The following is a 20,838-nucleotide window of genomic DNA, read 5'->3' as shown; positions in this document are numbered from 1 at the left end:
TTTTTCATTCATTGGCCACTTATTCTTTTGAGAAGTTTCTGTTTATTTCATTTGTCCAATTTTTGATTGTTTGTTTTATTTGGGGGAGGTCTAATTTTTTTGAGTTCTTTATACATTCTAGATATTAGTCCTCTGAGAAATAGTTGGCAAAATTTTTTTGCCATTCTGTAGGTTGTTTCTTTGCTCTTTTGGTTGTTTACTTTGCTATGCAGAAGCTTTTAAATTCAGTATAATTCCATTTGTTAGTATTTCTTGAGCATTTGGGGTTCTGCTCAGAAAGTCCTTGCTTATTTATGCCTGTGTATTCAAGAATTTTACCTATTTTATCTTCCTGCAAGTTATGTTTCCTTTTTAATATTTAGATCTTTGATCCATTTTGATTTTTAGTTTAGTACATAGTGAGAGATGTGGGTCTAAATTCAATCTTCTGCGTGTGGATAACACATTTTCCTAGTACCACTTATTAAAGAAGCTATCTTTCCTCCAATGTATGTTTCTTGTCCTGTTGTCAAGGTCAGATGGCTGAATTGCCTGGGGTTGTTTGTACATCCTCTGCTGTGTTCCACTGATCCATATAACTTTTTATGCTAGTACCATGTTGTTTTTGTCACTGTAGCTTTGTGATACAACCTGAAATTTGGGATTGTGATGCCTCTGGCTTTACTCTTATTGCCCAGGATCCTTTTGCTATTCTGGGTCTCTTTTGGTTCTTTACAAATTTTAGGATTGTTTTATATAGTTCTGTGAGGAATGCTATTGGTATTTTGATTGGGATTGCATTAAATTTGTGTATTAGTTTTCATGTACTCAGCCCTGTCTTCTAGTTCTGATACTCTTTCCTTACATTGGCCACTTCTGTTGCCCATACTTTCAATAAAATGTTTTCTTGCCTGGATTTCTGTTCGGTACCTTTTCATGAACTCTTAATTTTTTGCTAAACTTATTATTCATGTTTTGTTTTGCTCATCTAGCTTTTTGTTAGTGTTTTATGTAAGCTTCCTGATCAGTTTTATTAAGTCCATCATCTATTTAGTTATATCATCTTTGAGCTCACCAAGAATCTTGTTGATCTGGTTTTATCTCCTTTTATCATTCCATATAATTCAGCTCTTTAGCTTTTGATTTCCTCCCCATAGATGGCCTATGGACCAGCTTTGGGGGAGTTGGGAGTTTTTAAGAGACATTTTGTCACCTTGTTTTCTATTGGTTGATTTTGTTTTTGTTCTGTGCTAAGGGTTGTAGTTCAATTATAGTGGAAAGACTTCATTGGTTAGCATGGAGATCTCTTTAGTTAGTGTCTGGTTTCCAGTGATGCACTCTAGGCTTGGCTATCTGTGGGTCTTTTTCTCTGTCTCAAGATCTGATCACCTCCATTAATTTGAGGAGAAAAGGGTGCAGCATCCAGTTCTCCAGAAATGAACTACAGTATTGTTGCTGACACGGTGTTAAACCAGATATTGACATGTAGTAAAAAACCAGTTAATGACAACAGCTATATACCACCCTGCCAATAGCAATAATGTTAGCAACAATAATAGCATCAAAGTCAAACTGCATATTAACATACCATAAGAACCAATGAAAGCTATCTCTATATGACCCTTAACAATAGAAAAGATATCTGTAGTTACAGAAACAAAGACAAACCAAATACTGACATATGGCAGACATCAATTAAATGTACCAGTTATACCACCTTTAACAATAGAATTCAAAAATAATAGCAAACTCAACTAAATATCTAAAAATTAATAAAGCTTAATAGTAATACTAGTAAAGATGAAAGGGCTGGGGAAAAGAAAATGAAAGAAATGAAATTTGAAAAGTACAGACAAGCTGAGAAGGAGAGCAGGGGATTTAGCTCAGTGGTGCTGCCACCAGCCTCGCAAGTGCAAGGTCCCAAGTTTTGATCCCCAGTACAAAAAAAAAAAAATGAGAAGAAGAGAGGAAAATGGAGTAAAGAATCATATTAAGGAGTAAAAGAAAATTAATAAAACTAGATAAAAGTAACAAAATAACAAGAAGAAAAAAAAAAAACAGCAAAATGAAAGAAAAATAGAAAGCCAAGAAATCCCCCCCCCAAAAAAACCAATTAAGAAAAGGAAAAATGAGTTTAAAAAATTCCTTCATGTTTTTCAGTGAGCACTTTCTTTCCAGGATCTGCAGTATTGGAATACACCAGATATGGAGGAGGGATAGTGAGTCACTACTGAGATCTACTTTGTTTCTACACACTCATGTTTTTGTGTGTGAATTTTGAATTCTGCCCTGTCTTTATTCCTGGGTATGGTTGATTAATAGTGTCCACTATGTGCATTCCAGGTGTTCCCAGTATCTGTGTCCCTCTGTACACCCCGGTTCATGGCTTTTTCCACCAAGCTTTACAGCCTGTGGGTTTGTGAGACATCCCCCCCACTCCAAAGGCCCCTCTGTCCTTAGACCCCAGTCTGTGGGAACCTCCAGGCCGAGGTATATCCTTAATCATACTGGCACATGGGGAAATCAAACAGACCTTTGAGCTCTATGTTGGATGTAGGCAGCAGGCCAAGGTGGGGTCTATGAAGCACTCTACTGCTGTTAATGCCAGCACTTTCCTGCCCAGCCTCTTCTGAAAGCTATGTACAACCAACCTGGCCTCTCAACTTGAAGGGCAGGAACTTTCCCCCACCCTCCCACCCCTCCATGTCTTTCCTGATTTGAGTGTAAACTTTTCAGGAATCTGTGTCAGTCCACTCCCTTTCCACAGCTGTCTCCTGTAGCCATCCCCTACTCAGTCACTGTTGTAGTGATCCCAAAACCTTGAAGTTGTTCTTGTACTTGTTCTGCAGCTCAGTGTTAATTAGCACCTTGCCAAAATGGCTCCTGATTAAACCCTCTCAAATATAGTGGGTGCTGCATTGGATTTCTTCTCCATCTCTAAGCTGCCATATGGAAGGAGTCATTTTTGGAGTAAAGCCCACACTGATTCTGCAGTTTACAATAACCATGGGATTTTCTTGAGGCTAGAGCTACCAACCTGATCTGTTCTCCCTGGAGCTGATGACCCTCTCTGGGCTTACCTTGTGTCATGGCTGACAAGTTCCCCCTCCCCAGGAGTCAGGGTTAGCTTTCCAGACTGTTGTTTTTTCTATGTCGCACTCTGTCTCTTCAGCTTCTGTGTAGTTTCTAGCTTTCCTATCAACTCCCTCCTAATTCCTGGAGATCTACTTGTTTTTTTCTTCACCAAGTTGTTGTTTTCCAGGTTTCTCAATTCCAGGTCCCTGTAAAAGAATTTAATCAAGATATTTGCCTTTTTAAGAATTTCCAAGCTGGGCATGGTGGCACACGCCTATAATCCCAGCACTCAAGGTGCTGAGGCAGGAGGATTCACCATGCACTAAAATAAGATCAAAATGTATTAAAGATCTAAATATTAAGACAGAAACACTAAACTTTCTGGAAGATAAGATTGTCTTGAGTTAGAGGCCAGCCCTGTCTCAAAAAACAAAAACAAACAAACAAAAAAAACCCACCAAATTGAGTTTTATAAAATAGTTTTTATATACTAATAAAACTCAATGTTTTCTACTATAACATTACATTTTGTGGTCTAAGATTCAGTATGAAATGATCCCCATGCTATGGTTTTAAGTTCCTTTATTGTTTAGTTTTTTGTTGCATAAATTTAGTTTACCTTTTCTCTTTCATTGTATAAGATTTTTAGATAGGATTTATGCTAACCTCTCTGTAGGAGAGTCTAATACAGTTTCTTACATATAAATATATCTTGTGTATAGATAGTATCTACTTCTAATTGCATAGCAATGTTTTCAAACCTAAGGCTTTAAGAATTTATATATTTAAAAGCCCATTTTGGATTTTTTAGCTGCAGTGATTTTATGCTCAGTATTTTCTTTTAAAAGCTTTCTTTCAAGAGCTGTTTAAGCTGATATTCTTTCTTATTCCTGTCAGTTTCTCAAATTATATCAGGACAAGAATTAAACATTTCTCCAATTTCCATCTTTTGTGTCCATTGGTCAAATTTCATATGAATATTATTAATAATAACTAACCTCTGTCATTGACCCTTACTAATTCCAGTGATTGAAGTTACAGATTTATGAGGGCAAGCTTTAAGAAAGTATCTTCTCTGATTTTCCCCCACTTTAACAAAATACACATTGCGTTAGGCATCTCCACTGTGCCATTCATTTAGCACATGTTTTGGGGGCTCTTATAAAGTTCACAGCATTGTACAGTATTCTAAAATGTATCTAAGAGAGATAGGTATATTTTTACAGGAAAGGAGGACATCAGTAGTATGGTCTATTAGTGGCAGAAAGGGCATGGTATAGTGAAAAGAGACTACACTCCAGCTCTGCCATTTGTAAATTTTTATCTGTAATTTCTTTTTCCTTTTTTTTTCTTCCACGTCATCATCAGTTTGTGGGGAAATTAATACACTGCTTGGAAATTGTCAGAATTAAATTATATAAAAATATATTAGGTGGCTGTGCAGAATTGATGTTCAAAATTGTATCTGTTACTCACCTAAAAAGAATAAAAGTTTGATTGGGGATGTAGCTCAGTAGTAGAGCACTTGCCTTGTGTGGGGTGACCCAGGGTTAGGGCCCTAGCACCACAAAGAAAAAGGAAAAAAAAAAAAGAAGAAAAGGTAGCACTATTAGAAGTGAAATAGCAAAAGAGTAAGTTATAAAAGATACAGCTGCAAGTAGAAGGGGACAGAGTGCTTTTCATTATAAAAATGGGTTTATTAAAAGATTATGTAAATTCCTATTCTAAATTGAAACCATTCTTTCCTTTCTGCCCACCCTATCCCATTGTAGGTTTATTAATTGGTTTTCTCACCATTTAAGTAACTTTCAGTTCCGTTGGAGCTGGGAAGATTGGTAAGTGTGGTGTGTTTTATTCTTTTTTCAAGAGTTAAAATACTTAACACATTCTCACCAACTTAAACCACTGGTGGTACATGCATGACCGCACCATTGGGTGGCTTGTACCACTTGTGGTGTGAATGGATCTAATCACTTTTATTGGTCTTTTTAATAAAATTAAATCAGAGCTGTCAGCAGCTAGACATACAAATTATGGCCCCATCATGAATGCGTTAAAGCTATAACTTCAAAATAATCTTTACTGGCTAAAATATTTAGTTCTTTGATAATAGTTTATTATGTATAACTGAAGTAATAGAAGCAAACTATTAGTTAATGCAAGTAGGTATAAGTGCAGATTGTGTGCAAAAACTTGAAAAACTACATTTCTTCATCAGGTCAGATTGTCTGGCTCAAGATCCTGAAAGTCCCAAACCAAAGTTTGTAAGAGAAGTTTTAGAAAAATGTATGAGGTAAGTTCTTTATGTTTTTGCCTTAGTTTAAGTCTCCTAGTTTCTCTGAGAGGATTTTTTTTCTTGTCTCTACATTTGTGATATGTGTGTCCAAAATACTATTTTTAAAATCTAGGCCTTTGCCCATCTTCCATCTCACATTTTAATTAGGATTTAAGGTAAAAAATTAATCAGCCCTACCATCTAGATTGTGTGAATTAAGCCAACCAATTTTTTAATATGCTATAAATTAATCTCAAATTTTTAGAAAAATTGCCAAAATAGTACAAAGAACTCTATTCTGATTGCCTAGATTCCTTAGTTACTAGCATTTTATCATGTTTTCTGTAATACTCATTCCTTTGTCTCCTCTCTCCGTATGCAATACAACCTTTTGAGAACCAGTAGCAGACATGATGGTCCATCATCTTTCAGTGCTTCCTGATACATTTCTCCCAAAGAAAGCCACTCCTACATGGCCGGCATGTAACTCTTCAAATGAGAAAATCCGCTCTGCTACCATGCAATCCCCAGATGCTGCCAGAATGCTGCAAACCATCCCTAACAGTATCTTTTTCCCATTTCTGGCCCAGAATCCTGTCTAGAAAGAAGTTGTCATTCTCCTCAGATTCCTTCAGTCTTGAACAGTTACCATTCTTTTTCTTTCATGCCCTTGTCAGTTTCTAAAAGTAAGAGTAGACCTTTTTGGATTATTCTCATATTTCCTCCTGAGCTGACTTGTGTATCATATCAAGAAGCATGTGAATCCCACCAGTGGTGCTACTAATCATGGTGACCTGCTGTGTGTATATGTGTTCCGGGTTTCTCCCATCTTAACCTCACTAGTTTTCTCTTTGTCATTAATGTTTCACAGGAGATATTCTGAATTTGTACTCTTAGTCTTCATCAGAGCTCATTTCTGCACTAAAAATTGTTTTTATCAGTTTCCACTATGATGATTCCCAAGTGATGATTCTCTTTTCCCATTATTTTTTCTACTTTTATTAGTTGACATTCTACTATAAGAAAGAGCTATCCTCTCTCCCCATTAATTTGTTCCTTTGTCAGTAGGGATTAATGCATTTTTCAATCATTGTGTTATAAACCATCACTGTCATTATTTCGATGCCCAAATTGCCCCATGGGGAGCCCCTGTAAGCCCTTTGTTGTCATTTTTTGTATATCCCCCAACATTCATTGAGCACTTGCTAATTTTCTAGTGTAAGATTTTTCTAAGTACATGTATTTCCTTCTTTGTCCCCTGGAATCATCTATTCAAAACACCCTAGTTTCTAAAAATAGAATACAGTATTTAGGAATCTGGGGTCCTTGATGTAGTCATTGTTATTGGGCTGTCATTGGTTCTAGGCTGTCTCATTGGACATATATACATATACATATATATGTGTCTATAAATATTTAAATATCAACTGCATGTTTCCATCTCTTCAATTCCAACCCAACATTTTTTCTAGCTTTTTTCCTATGCTGTGATTTGTAAATGCCTTCTCAAGCAGTAAGAAACTTGGCTCCTGTTATCCTCCATATTTATTATGCAATATAACTAATCTCCCAACTGTGCAGATTGTCTCCTTCATTCTACTCCGTACCACCCCACTTCCTTGGCCACCAAGCTTGTGAGCCCTCTAGCCCACACCTCAAGGCAAACCAGTAAGTTTTTAAGTAGGCCTGAGTTTTAGTATGCTGGCTTACACAAAAGCCTAAAGGTCTTTTTCCCCCTCACATAACTTCTTAGTTTTCAGCTGAGTGAAGAGATTTAGCAATTGTGACCCTCTTGATTAAGTTGGATGTTACCAAAAAAATGAAAGTGATGAAAGATTATCTGAGGCTATTTTTTGTATTGTAGGTTGTCTTACCATCAGCGTATCTTAGATATTGTTCCTCCTACCTTCTCCGCTCTATGTCCTGCAAATCCAACCTGCATTTACAAATACGGAGATGAAAGTAGCAGTAAGTAATAAAATAAGACAAATTCCTCTGTCTTTAAAAGGTACCACTGCAAGTATACTCTGAAGTCAGTTTTTTAAAGGTGGGGAAATCAAACTTTTTCTTTTCTTGGGGTTGTATTTTCTCTGTTTGAAAAGTGATCTATCACTCACCACTATTTATGTGCCTTGTCAATATTTTAAGGATTTTGTTGTGATCTAATTATCATTGGCTTATAATTTTTTTAATGCTGTTCACAGTGTTATATCCATGACATCATTTTAAGTATGGTACCAAGTATAGCAAAATGAATTTATACTCAGAATGTACTCAACTGAAAATGTGTATTTGTTACAATGATATAGATTACTTGAATTGATTGCTATATGATAGCAGTTCAACTTTGATGTTGGGAGCATAGATGCACATGACAGTTTCCTCTAGAAGTGAATTCGTAAATATTTTCTTATCTTTTAGTCACATCTCTTGAGATTGCACTATAAATCTGAGGGGCTATAATTTGATATGTCAATTGGTGATCACTGTACAGAATTACATGTAGATTTTTTTTCTAAATTGGACTTTCAGGTTGCACTGAGCATAGCCCCTACATGTATACTTCCATATTGTGTTGCATGAAAGTTCTTTGCATTGAGGAACTCTGCTCTTCCTTGCCTTGTGTCATTACCCAAATATGGAAAGCCCTTTCCATCTCCAGTTCCTGTTTTCTTCCTAGAGTCTGGCCTGAGCTTTACTCCTTTAAATACTGTACTTTATTTTAAAAAAACAAACTTGTAAAGCCAATTTTGTGTGGCTTTTTAGGTACCTCTAAAGTAAATATCTTCGCTTCTCAGTTAGAATGTAAATTCCTTGGTGACAAAGGATTCTGGTTTTATTTTGCATATGTGTTTTTGTTTTTCACTAATTTTTCCCTCAGATGTTACACAACTATCCTTGTGTGACCTGTTGTAATTGACTATTCATTCCAGGTACTTAACTCCTACCCTTTGACCCTATGTCAGAATTGCCTTTTTGTTACCCTCTTTGCCTTACGTTATAAATAGATTTTCTATTGCTCTGGTGATGCCTTTATACTAACCTAAATTTTATTCAGTAAGGACTCTAGATATTAACCAAAAGTAAACCTATGGTATCATATCATACGAGCAGTGTGCCTGATGTAGATTCAAGCATGAGTGAACTCAGCAGTTGACAGCCGTTACCTTATTCAAACTCTGACTTAGTTTCCACTTTCCCAAAGGAAAGAAGGAAGAAAAGGGCTTACTACTCACCTTTCTGTCCCCGTGACTAAATACCTGAGAAGGCAACTTGAAGGGAAGAAAGATTTATTTTGGCTCACAATTTCAGAGATTTAAGCCCTGGTCAGCTGGTTTCATTTCCGTGAGCCTGAGGTGAGGCAACACATTACGGCAGAGACATGTGGAAAAAGCTGCTCACCTTAGGGCATCCAGGAAGAAAAAAGAGCCCCACAAAAGACACCCTTCAAAGGCAGACCTCCATGGCCTACTTCCCTCATCTAGGCCCAATCTAATAGTCTGTTGAGCTGTGAACTCATCAGTAGGCTCTTAATCCAGCTGCCTTCCTACCAATATCATTAATCCAATCAAGTTGATAGCAGTCAAGGTTGGTCCTTACAGGGGTGTTGGCACAAAGGAAACCGAATTACATTGGTTCTTGGGTTTTGAACTTACAGAGGCCCAGAAATGTTAAGGGGTTATAAAGGAGAGTTGTAACTGTATCACTTTTCACCTCACTGCTCATCTGAGAAAGATCAACACTCCTTGTATCCCAGATTTCAATTAGTTTAGTGTTTTAAGAAAGTATTACAATTAGTATTTAGGTACGTTTAAAACCATTGATCTGTTAAGTGAAACTTTCACGTGTGGTATCTTTATACAGTTTTAATACTGATCTGGAGATAGAGTATTCCATTTTGAAAGGAAAGATTTTGTTTTGGTTTGGTGTTTGGTTTATTTCTCGATAACTATTCATTAGAATCGTCATTCACCTTAATCTTCCTTCCCCTCCATTCTGTTTAGATTCACTTCCTGGACATTCTGTGGCCCTGTGTTTAGCTGTTGCTTTTAAAAGTAAGGCAACCAATGATGAAATCTTCAGCATTTTGAAAGATGTACCGAATCCTAACCAGGATGATGATGATGGTAAGGGAACTGAATATTTCTTCAGTGGAACTATATGTAGGCCAAGTTAAGCATAAATATAACTCTGGCCACTTGAGTACCTTTTAAATCACGTTGGATGCTATTTTGGTCTTTTCAGCTTGTCAGTTGATCTTAGAAACCCAGGTATTTTTCTCCTTATTTAAAAAAGGTCCTGTTGTTTCTGTGAAATAGCTTTACATTAAGAATATAAACTGTTATCTTACATACAAAGTAAAATTTGATCATAAGTTTACTTGAATTAATGAATGGAAAAGTGGTATAGACAAATCAGAACAGGTGTCTACTGGACAGCTGGATAACATTTGACAGGAGAATGCACTTAGCATAAATCAAAGTGATGCTATTTAGATATTGTCACACATCATAAGACATAGGTGTTTAAATGTTCACTGATTGTGTTTTTAATAAATGTTATCTTTCCATCACATAGATGGAATGTGAATAATGAAATTTATGTGCTTCTTTTTAAAGAAATGAATCAGAAGTATTGGGAAACAATCTTATAAACCTAAGAATTAAGATTATGCTTAGTGTTGTGGTTTGGTTTTGTTTGCAGTACTGGGGATCGAATCCAGGGGTGCTGTACCATTGAGCTACATCTGTAACCCTTTTGTGTTTTGAAACAAAGTCTCACTAAGTTGCCTAGGCAAGACTTGAATTTGCAAACCTCCTGCCTCAGTGCTGGGATTATAGGTGTACACCACCACACCTGGATAAGATTTTACTTAGTTTTATATTAGTATTTGAAATAGGTGATTCCCTTTTATTGTTTGTTAGTACTGAAACATGTTACATGAATATCTGATTTAGCATTTGGATATAAGCATCTGCTCATTATTCTAGATGTGTCACCAAGGAATTGCTTTACTTACTTTTTTTTAATATTACTGTGAAATATTTTTCAGATGAAGGTTTCAGTTTTAACCCTTTGAAAATAGAGGTCTTTGTACAGACTCTGCTACACTTGGCAGCCAAATCATTTAGCCACTCCTTCAGTGCTCTTGCAAAGTAAGTACAAGCTGGTGAATACCAATGATACAATAATTTTTATTTAAAATTGTTAAATGCAAAAAACTTAATATTGATTATAGAATTTGATATAGTAGGTTTTGGTCTGGTGTTTGGTTTGTTTCTAAGATCCCTATCGTATCGGTCTGTAGGTACAATTTGCATATGTACATGGGAAGGTACATTTTTTCATATAAACATTGAGAGAAACTAGTGGAAACCTAGGTCCTCAGGACAGTTGTTTATACAGCCAGAACTTTCTAGCTTATCTAAGCATCTTCCAAAAAGAGAGTAACCAGGTAGGAAAACCATCCATTGTTTTTGACAGCCACCCAAAAGTTGGTATCTATTTTGTCAGGGTTCAAAAGAAGAAACAGCATAATCCGCTGAAGATTTTGTGACATCTTCCATACAGACTATAATTACTAATCATATCTTTTACATCCTTAATGGTTAATATTTGGTTATTTTGCATTTACATATGATATTATAAATGGAGTAACACTGAAAAGGCTTTTAAAACATTAAATGCCTAATGAGTAAGTATGAATGGTGTTATTTTTCATTATCAAAAGGTTTCATGAGGTCTTCAAAACTCTAGCAGAAAGTGACGAGGGAAAGTTACATGTGCTAAGAGTTATGTTTGAAGTCTGGAGGAACCATCCACAGGTAAAAATTCTTTAATTGAACATCTTGAGGCTCTAATTATATGAGTATAAAAATAAGGCAATTAATTACCATTGTTTTAGTTTGTGAAACATGAACTTTGATTCTGCCTGTAAATTTTTTGGGATGTAGGAATGTTTGATTCATTTTTTCAAAAGCAAGTGTTAAAATTTGGTTTTGGACTATAAATTTGTTTTTGACACACTTTAAATGTTCCGTATAAGTGCTTGTTGCTTAGCAAAGTCTACTAGTTGGGTAGGAAATGGTTATGTAGTCTGTCCAGTTTCTGCAAACAAGCTCCAGATTTCTCAATATGTACTGTTTTCATGTGGTAAACTATATTATAAAAAAATCATTGAAATAAATTTCATAAGAAAGTTTAAATTTAAACTTTTTGGTTTCTTTTTGTTTTTCTGGTACCAGGGATTGAACTTGGTACCTTGCGCTTGCGTGGCAGGTGCCAGAACCGCTGAGCTAAATCCCTGGCCCTAGAAAGTTTAAACTTTTTGTGAAAAAGATTGTTACATGTTTCATTTGTGAGATTCAAAGGAAACTGATATATTATCTAAAACTTTTGTCTAGGTATTATCATCTAATTTTTTTTAAATTAGAGGTTACCATTCAGAGTTGTCTTTTCATTCAGTCTTTATTGTCATTGTGGTACTTTTTTTTTTGGTACCGGAGATCGAACTCGGGACCTTGCGCTTGCAAGGCAGGCGCCGGAACCACTGAACTAAATCCCCGGCCCTTCATTGTGGTACTTTTTACAGTGCTACAGCACAGAGCAGAATAAATTGTAAGACCTACTGGTCAAATTTATCAGTTCCATTGCCACTACAAGTGAATTTTATATTCCTATTTTACATTTATAGCAATGGATTATTTTGGCTACACTTTATAATTATGATTTACTCTAATAATTCTTCTCTCATTGTAGATGATTGCTGTACTTGTTGATAAGATGATTCGTACACAGATTGTTGACTGTGCTGCAGTAGCAAATTGGATCTTCTCTTCAGAACTATCTCGTGACTTTACTAGGTTTGGACCAGAATTTGGAGTTCATGTATGAGACCACATGTATACGAATTTTAGAGAACACAAACTTCACAAAATAATTTATATTACCTATTCATGTTTTTTTTTTGTGAGGTTGCACAGGCTTCCCAGTTGATCAAAACTGGGACAGCAGGAGTTGACAGAAAAGAGGAAACAAAAGCAGATTATTTTCAAACAAATGCGCTTTAACTTCTCCTGTTTGTCTGTAACTGGTAGAAGACACTGGCCTGATATATACTGAGTCCTTAGGATGATAGTGATCAAAGGTTGTCATACCAGTCAAGTTGACATTCACAAATACAACAGAAAGTCATTCTCAGATTTGCACTCAGAAAACTGACCACCATGTATATGTTAGCCATTATGCTGAGTGATTTACATTTCCATCTCATTTCATGCTTACAACACCATTGAGGAAGTTCCACCATTGTTCACAATTTACAGATTAGGAAAATATCACTGATTGTTTAAGTAACTTACCCAAAGTCATACAACCAAGTAAGTGCAGAGTCAGGATTCAAACCAAGGCATTCTGGAGTCGGTTTTGTTGACCAGTAGCTCTAACTATTCTTCAACAGCTCAAGTATTTCTAATTCTGCAAAGCATTGGCTGACCCCTGCCAGAGTCAAGAAAATACTCTGATCTTTTGTCCTCTCTGCTGACTTTCTAGACTTGAAATAAACCGTGTTTTCTTATATAAGAAAGTTTGTTTATACCACATTTTAAAACACCTACAAAATGATCATTTTTTGAGCTATTTGCTGATAATATAGCTGACATATAAATATTTATCTCATTCTTAAAGCTCAGCAGTTGATAGCCATTGTCAACTAATGAGTTTCTTAAATGTCCCAAGAGAATTGGCTGAGTGTGTGCTAAAGAGGGTATAGTATAAAGTGAGTGTAGTGATACTCAGATTAGGTCTCATTTTGAGAAAAGTTCAATGCTTAATGTTTACATTTAGAGGAAAGAAAATATATTTCTCTTCCTAATGTTAGTATTTTTCATAGTTTGCCACTTGAATTCGGTGAATATGTGCACCTTTGTATATCTAGTTAAAGGATAGAAGTGAAAAAAATGGCAAGCATGGAATATTGCCAATGGGGAGCTTACCAGAGTTTGGGTGGAGGTAGGTGCTTGTACAGTCTGTAATAAAAGGCATATCCTAAGTGTTGCTGGAGAAAGATGACTTAATTGTGCTCAAAGGGTGGAAGGCTATATGAGTCCTCTTTTAAGAATGAATGGGTTGGGCCGGGGATTTAGCTCAGTGGTTCTGCCGCCTGCCTCGAGAGTGCAAGGACCCAAGTTCGATCCCTGGTACCAAAAAAAAACCAACCAAACAAACAACACCCCCCCCCCAAAAAAATGAATGAATGGGTTATAAAATTTGAGAGGTTTCATTGTAACCATAGCCTAATGTACAATAATCAAATGTCATGTTACTTTTAAGATTATTTGTATGGGAAATCTTGCACTCTACAATTCGTAAGATGAACAAACATGTACTGAAGATCCAGAAAGAGCTAGAAGAAGCTAAAGAGAAACTGGCAAGGCAACACAAACGGGTAAATCTTGTGTTAAAGAATTAAGTGGTTAAAGAAAGGTATGCCAGAAATTGTAGAATGTCCAAGGTCCATTACCTTGATGGTAATTTGTTTTTTTTTCTGAGGCCATGTTTTGCTGAGCTGTTTAGAAAAGCAGGAGAGGAAAGAACAGGTAATCTGTTACACTGCATGGTACAAGCCATGAACTTTACTTTTCCCTAGTTATCCATCTGTGTTGCCTTTCTGTTTACACTTTCCAAAAAGGAACAGGGTGGATAGAAAAAAAAGATCCTTGTGTTTCTAAGTCTTTTATGCAAAGGAGAAAGGCAGATGTGCTAATATGGTAGCTGCTAGCCATTTGTGACTATTTGAATTAAGTCAGTTTAAATTACCCAAATACTATATAAAATTCAACTCCCTCATCACACCAGCTACATTTCAAATGCTTAGAAGTCACATGTGCCTAGTGGCTGTGGTACTGGGAGCATGGATTTCTGTAGCCTTTCCCTCATAGCAGGAAAGGTCTTGGGCATTGTACTACATAACCTTACCTTTTGTTTGGTAAGACAAACATGTGCCAAGGTTCCTGGAACAGAAGGAGACCCCACAACATTCACTGTTAGAGAAAAGGGAGACTTCTATAAAATCGTAGAGTGGTTCTCATAATTTTGCCTAAGGAGTGGGACACACTATCATAGATAGGCCTTCACAATAGAGTCATATCTAAAAGGATTACCAGGCTGTCTAGATTCAGTAACATCACCTTGGTATGTAACATACCTAGAGCTAAGTACAACTAAGTTATCTAACCTTTGAACTTTTCCTTTCTTTGTAAAATAGAGATAAGTTATGCCTTTTATCCTGCCTAGTTGCCTAAACTAGTGATGGCAAACCTTTTACAGCTTTCAATGATAACAAATAGCCAGCTGCAGCACGTGTGTCATAGGTTTGCCACCACTGCCCTAAGCAAATGCTGTGCACTTCAGAATGAGCAAGTAGGGAATAATTGAGCCCATCATTGCCAGCACTGTCTTGAACAGTCTGCTTTGAATTATGTTAGTCAAAGCCATTTTAATTATAAGGATGCACAACCTGGGCTATTGAGTTGTATGAGGGTATACCCAGCTTTTCCACATGGTACGTTAGGAGTGATTAGCAAAGTGCCTCCCTGATGTTACCACAAACAAGTGATCAGGTAGTAATATATGATAGTCGACACCCCACCTCCTTTAGAGGAGAGCCACTAAATTTCTCTGCCCTAGCAAGTACCCTTGGAACTTTTGAATGGGAAGGCCATGTTGGAACAACTGCAGGACCTTGAGTTTTATGGGGTTGGGGGTTTAACTGTAAGAATATAGTCTTTAGATAGCATTTGACCAGACAATAAAATTGTTCTTTTTTGATAAGACCTAATACACTGGATTTCTAAATATTTTCTCTTTTATTCCTGTGCCTCCTGTAGCGAAGTGATGATGACGACAGAAGCAGTGACAGGAAAGATGGGGCCCTTGAGGAGCAAATAGAAAGACTGCAGGAAAAAGTGGAATCTGCCCAAAGTGAACAGAAGAACCTTTTTCTCGTTATATTTCAGGTAACTTGGCTTGGGAATTATTGCATTTCTTTGGTTAAAATAATGTTACTTTTAATCATAAATGCATGATTATAAAAGTTTAAATATACAGAAATTTACAAAGAAAATAAAATGTCTCCATTTGGAGGCCACCATGTATACCTCTTGAGTTCTGTGCTAGTTACTTAGCATTTAAATACCTGTCTCGTATTTTATTTCCTATTGTTGATGATTTAGATTTTTCCCCCGATGAATATTTTTATGCATAGATTCCTGTTAGCATTCCTGATTATTTCCTTAGAATAGAAACCAAGAAATAGTATTACTAGGATAACTGTTTTAGGCATTAAAATTGTTTTTTAATTGCCCCCCCCCAAGTGTACATTTATTACCAGTCTATGTTTTTAGATTAACAGCACTCAATGAATCTTTCTGGCATATACCACAAAGGCAAGACGGAATAAGCAGTACTTTGAGTTCATTTGAGTTTCTTTCTGAAATACAAGATTCTTCCTCTAACACTCAACTTGGTTCCTCTTTTCCAGCGTTTTATCATGATCTTTTTTTTTTTTTCCAGCGTTTTATCATGATCTTAACAGAGCACTTGGTAAGATGTGAAACTGATGGGACCAGTGTATTAACACCATGGTATAAGAATTGTATAGAGAGGCTCCAGCAGATCTTCCTGCAGGTTTGTGAGGAACTTGAGTTAAATGATAAACACCACTATTCTCAGCCACAAAGATTTCCCCCCATTTGCTAGATATTATATAGTACCTATAGGCCCTTTTATTCATGTCTGTTTTCTGCTACTATTGCTCATCAGAATATTGAGGCTTATGTTGGTTTTCTATCAGAATCCTAATTGCCATTTTCTGTGCCAGGGAACCTAGCTATAATCTAAACTGTAGAGAAGAAGGGGAATAGTAATTGGATATAAAAGTACTTAAAAATCTTACATTCAGGTAATAAACACTGTCCTCCACAGGTGCTTTCTGAGGTTCTCTGCAAAAGAAAAATCCCACCATCTGCTCTCAGCTAGACTTAAAGATAGAGAAGAGTTGTACTGGTTCTAAAGTTCAATTCTTTAAGCTTTCAAATAGGAATTCTTTCTTTAGATATTTGTTTTTAATTAAAAAGCTTTAACAGCCCATTGCCTATAGGAATCTCCAAGTATATTCAAGTTTACCTAGGAACAAATAAAAGCTTCTTTTATTTTCTGACCCATTTTACCTTCCTAGTTTAGACCTTGTCTGGCCCACTTTTTTAAAAGTCCTAATGTATTATGTCCTAATTCGGCTGAATATAGTCTATAATAGTTGTAATAACCATAAGCACGTGCTACTGTCACTACCTTTCATCATGAGTTGCATTTACCTAGAAGCTGACAAGAATGCCTGCCACCTGCCCCCCAGCCCCTTCCCCTTTTCTTCCCATTTTAAGGCAGGGTCTAAGTTACGCAGGCTAGGCTTGAACTTGTGATCCTCCTACCACAGCCTCAGCCTCCCAGAGTGCTGAGGTTACGGACGTGCACCATCATGTCTGTGTAAGAACTAGATTTTTAAAAAGTGATTGAATGTTATTGAACATCCCTTTTTTCTCCATTTCCCCCTGGTGTCTCTTATGAACTATTCATAGTGTGGGTGGGCTGCTGAGGGAAATGCTGTACTTGATCATTCACTCTCCTTTTCCTGACCTACACACCCCTTTTCTGTGTCTGCAGCATCACCAGATAATCCAGCAGTACATGGTGACCCTAGAGAATCTTCTCTTCACTGCCGAATTAGACCCTCATATCCTGGCTGTATTCCAGCAGTTCTGTGCGCTGCAGGCCTAAGGGTCATTTTTATTTTCTTCGTATCTGGATTTTTAAAAAATAATTTGTCTTATTTTTTGATGGTTTGAATGCTTGCTTTCTTGTAATAGCCTTTACTTCTTAAAGGAAATGAGGACAGTGAAGAATACAGCATTATCTTTAATTTCCCCTAAAAAGCAAATATCTCTTCATGACAATGTGACGATGACCATGGTGTATTATATATGTGACAGATACAACTTTTTTGTGATTAGTTTGGTATTTTTTCCTCTTTAAGGCACAAAACAACAGGTTTGAGGTAGTAAAAGTATAGGTCAAGCATATGAAATAGTAAGTAGAACTGATGAGCTTATTACCAGATAGCATAGCTTTTCACAGCTCATGGATAACCTAATATGACTGAAATAAAACTAAAAATATGTTTTTTTAAACTTTGGTATTTTATGATTTTATCATCTTACTCTATTTTTAAAATTGGTGGTTTCTTACTGAAGACATACATACTTCCATTTGAAATTTTCACTTCAAAATATTTTTCTTTAGGATCTTAAGACACTGCTTAGTACAGTGGTACCTCAGTTTACGAACTTCATCCTTTCCATGATTCTGTCACAGACTGAATTAGACAAGAACTGAATCCAATTCAGTGGATAGGTTCAATGTAGACCTTATGGAAAAATTTGGTTCGGTTCACAAGTTACTTTTGTGACTAGAATTGTGGAAAGAATGAAGTTCATGAAATGAAGTACCACTGTATATGAAGGTGTTACTGTTTGGTGAATGCCAAGTTTATCTAAACATAAATCACCTGGGAATCTTTAGTCATTTTAAAACTTAAAACCACAGTCTCTACAGGTAGCACATAGACATCAGTTGTTACAGCTTCCCAAGTGATTCCCTGGTTGGGAAACCATTATCTTAGACTGAGAACCTCTGGTCATTTTCCATGGCTTCTGAGAAGGATTTGTCCGAGATTATCAAGTAAGCTACATGCTAAAGTAGAACTAGAAGTAGGTAGGTTCGTTAAAACTGTACTTGGAATTAGAGGTGAGTTTTGGTTTTGTCTCTGGATCCTGGTTCAAACAACAAATTCCTGAGGGTCTTCCTTATGTAGTATTGAGGCATAAGTGAGAGCCTTTTGTAAAATAATAAGGAATTATTTGACATTTCAAATTTCTAGGATTTTTAAGACTTTTTTTCACTAAACAGAAAATTTTACTAATAATTCTATAATTACTGTTGTAATTTCTTGTACTAGTGTCTTTTTTCTACTTACTACATTGTAAGTTTATGATGCATTGAACATTTTCCATGTTTTGATAGGTGGTCTCTGGTTTTTCCTAATTTTAGTGGCTACAGAACATAGTCCACTCAATAGGTGCAAATTCTAAGGACTTTGAAGTATCATACAAGGCAGGAAATAATTATTCAATAGATGAAGATTGCACGGCAGATTATTAGCAGAAAGAGGACTAACCCCATGTTCTTAGCTAAATATTCTTATTTACACTGTTCTTCCTTCCCATGTCTTAAACACAGCACACACTGTGTAATTGGTTTGAAATGGCTCCTGTACTTAGGAAACCAAAGGATAAGCACTTAAGACATTGGTACTTTTAATTCTTAAAACTGCTTTGTAATACTTTCATAATGCTTAGCAAAGTTTGGCTACTTACACTTCATCCACATTGTAGAGAAATTCGTAGATTTTATTTTCTCTTGATCCTCTCTTCATGTGTAATGGTTGGTTCTTAAAACTTCATTGATGTGACTCTTCTCTTAATCTGGCAGCTAGGTGTATGGAAAAACTGAACTAGGTATTTGAAGAAATAAAGGCCCAAGAGCAAACATTCAGTAGTTGCTCTCCCCACTAATGAAGTTACACATTCAAAAGGAAGGCATGTCACTGTACATCATACCTGGCAATAAATCAACTTCCTGTTAAATTGCACTGGTGCCATTTAACATGCTTTTGTCAAAGTGAACATATACTATTTTCCTAATCTATAATTATATCTGAAAATGGAAGATGAGGAGGCCTTGCCAACCTGGCTAGAGCAGATTGGGCCGTCAGGGATATCTGGATACTGGGATTATCTTAAATTGAGGAAGGTAAAGAGTAAATTAGTAAATGTGCTGCCAAAGCGAGCACAGAAGCAGACCTCAAATAGATCTGTGTTGGCCTTGACAGTAGTGCTTACTAGTATTAACATACCAGTTGCTAGTTCTATGATATTAAATCCTTACAACATTCCTCTGAGAGAGTTATAGCCACTTTAAAGCATGGAGAAACTGCACAAGGCTCATAGCCAAGAAATGGAATCTGAACTGAGATTTCTTGTTATCGCCCATGATGGAGTAATGTGCTCTTAAGCAGCAGCCAAAACCCCAAGTTATTTTTTATTTATTTACTTCTTTTTACACTCACCATTTTCTTCCACTTGGAACTATAAAAATGAGCATTTCTAGTTCGATTTTACCAGGATAATTTAGTCCTTCCTCTCTCACTCCCTTCCTGTGTGTAGCACTGAGGATTAAACCCAGAGAGTGCTGAGATACTCACCTCTACCCTTTTAAAAAATATTTTTAAATATTTTGAGACCGGGTTTCACTAACTTGCCCTTGTTCCCCTTCCCATTTGAAATTTTTCTTACTACTTCCCAATATCTATCATCCATTTTGGACCTGTTTACCCTTTTGGTTTCTCACACAAGAGAAACAATGCGGTATTTAAATATATATGTCCAATTTATTTCACTTGAAAGTATGGTCTCAAGGTCCATCCATTTACTTTTTTGGTTTGGTTTTGTTTTTTTGGTACCGGGGATCGAACTCGGGTCCTTGCGCTTGCGCAGCAGGCGGCGAAACCACTGAGCTAAATCCCCGGCCCAATCCATTTACTTTTAAAAGTCTCGCATTTATCCTTCTTGATGGCAGAGTAGTACTCCACTGTATATTAAAACTATATTTTCTGGGCCGGGGATTTAGCTCAGTGGTTTCGCCGCCTGCTGCGCAAGCGCAAGGACCCGAGTTCGATCCCCGGTACCAAAAAAAACTATATTTTCTTTATCCATTCATCCATTGATGGGCATATGGGCTGTTTCCAAAATCTAGCTATTACAAATCGTGCACCTATAAACATGGAAGTACATATATCACTGTGGTACGATGCTTTTAACTCTTTCAGGAAGATAGCAAGAAGGGGATCAGCTGGGTCAAAAGGAACCTCTAGTTTTACTTTTTTGAAGAATATCCATGCTGGTTTCCATATTGAAAATACAGAAATTAATTGGACCAGTTTACACTCCCATCAACAGTGAAGGGTTCCTTTTTCCCCACAGTCTCGCCAGCATTTGTTATTGATTTCTTGATGAGTGCCATTCTTTCTGGAAAATGGAATCTCATTGTTGTTGTAATTTGCATTTTTCAAATGACCACTGATGTTGAATAGTTTTTCATATATTTATTTGCTGTTTGTACTTCATCTGGGAAGTGTCTATTTCAGAGGCCCATTTTTGGATTGGGTCTTCAAATTTGAGGGGTCTGATTTTTTTGAGTTCTTTATATATTCTAGATATTAGTCCTTTGAGGATTAGCTGGTAAAAAAATTTTTCCCACTCTGGGTTGTCTCTTCACTCTGCTGGTGGCTTCTTTTGCTATGCGGAAGCTTTTTAATATGATGAGATCCCAGTTCTTGA

At 36.5% G+C, this 20,838-nt stretch overlaps 1 protein-coding gene across 3 annotated transcripts in view; it reads left to right on the top strand.

The window, feature by feature from the left end:
- Ncbp1 (nuclear cap binding protein subunit 1) overlaps nt 1-17,571 on the top strand; it is a 39,633-nt gene extending 22,062 nt beyond the window's left edge. For 2 of the 3 annotated variants that reach the window (XM_004864971.4, XM_013065684.3), the window contains exons 13-23: nt 4,827-4,889; nt 5,273-5,347; nt 7,194-7,297; nt 9,334-9,456; nt 10,383-10,485; nt 11,061-11,154; nt 12,089-12,192; nt 13,661-13,775; nt 15,217-15,345; nt 15,902-16,015; nt 17,048-17,571. In XM_004864971.4, the coding sequence (XP_004865028.1) occupies nt 4,827-4,889; nt 5,273-5,347; nt 7,194-7,297; nt 9,334-9,456; nt 10,383-10,485; nt 11,061-11,154; nt 12,089-12,192; nt 13,661-13,775; nt 15,217-15,345; nt 15,902-16,015; nt 17,048-17,161 (1,138 nt within the window). In that variant the 3' untranslated portion in view covers nt 17,162-17,571. Of the gene's footprint in view, nt 1-4,826; nt 4,890-5,272; nt 5,348-7,193; nt 7,298-9,333; nt 9,457-10,382; nt 10,486-11,060; nt 11,155-12,088; nt 12,193-13,660; nt 13,776-15,216; nt 15,346-15,869; nt 16,016-17,047 lie in introns of all 3 variants that reach the window. The other variant, XR_015440009.1, reaches the window with a different exon arrangement.
- Nucleotides 17,572-20,838: the final 3,267 nt, after the last annotated feature.

This window comes from Heterocephalus glaber, unplaced genomic scaffold (assembly GCF_053883595.1).
Source record: "Heterocephalus glaber isolate CG9 unplaced genomic scaffold, H.glaber_assembly_v1.0 deba00001481, whole genome shotgun sequence".
Lineage (NCBI taxonomy): Eukaryota > Metazoa > Chordata > Mammalia > Rodentia > Bathyergidae > Heterocephalus > Heterocephalus glaber.
This window is presented reverse-complemented; position numbering and strand designations above follow the sequence as displayed.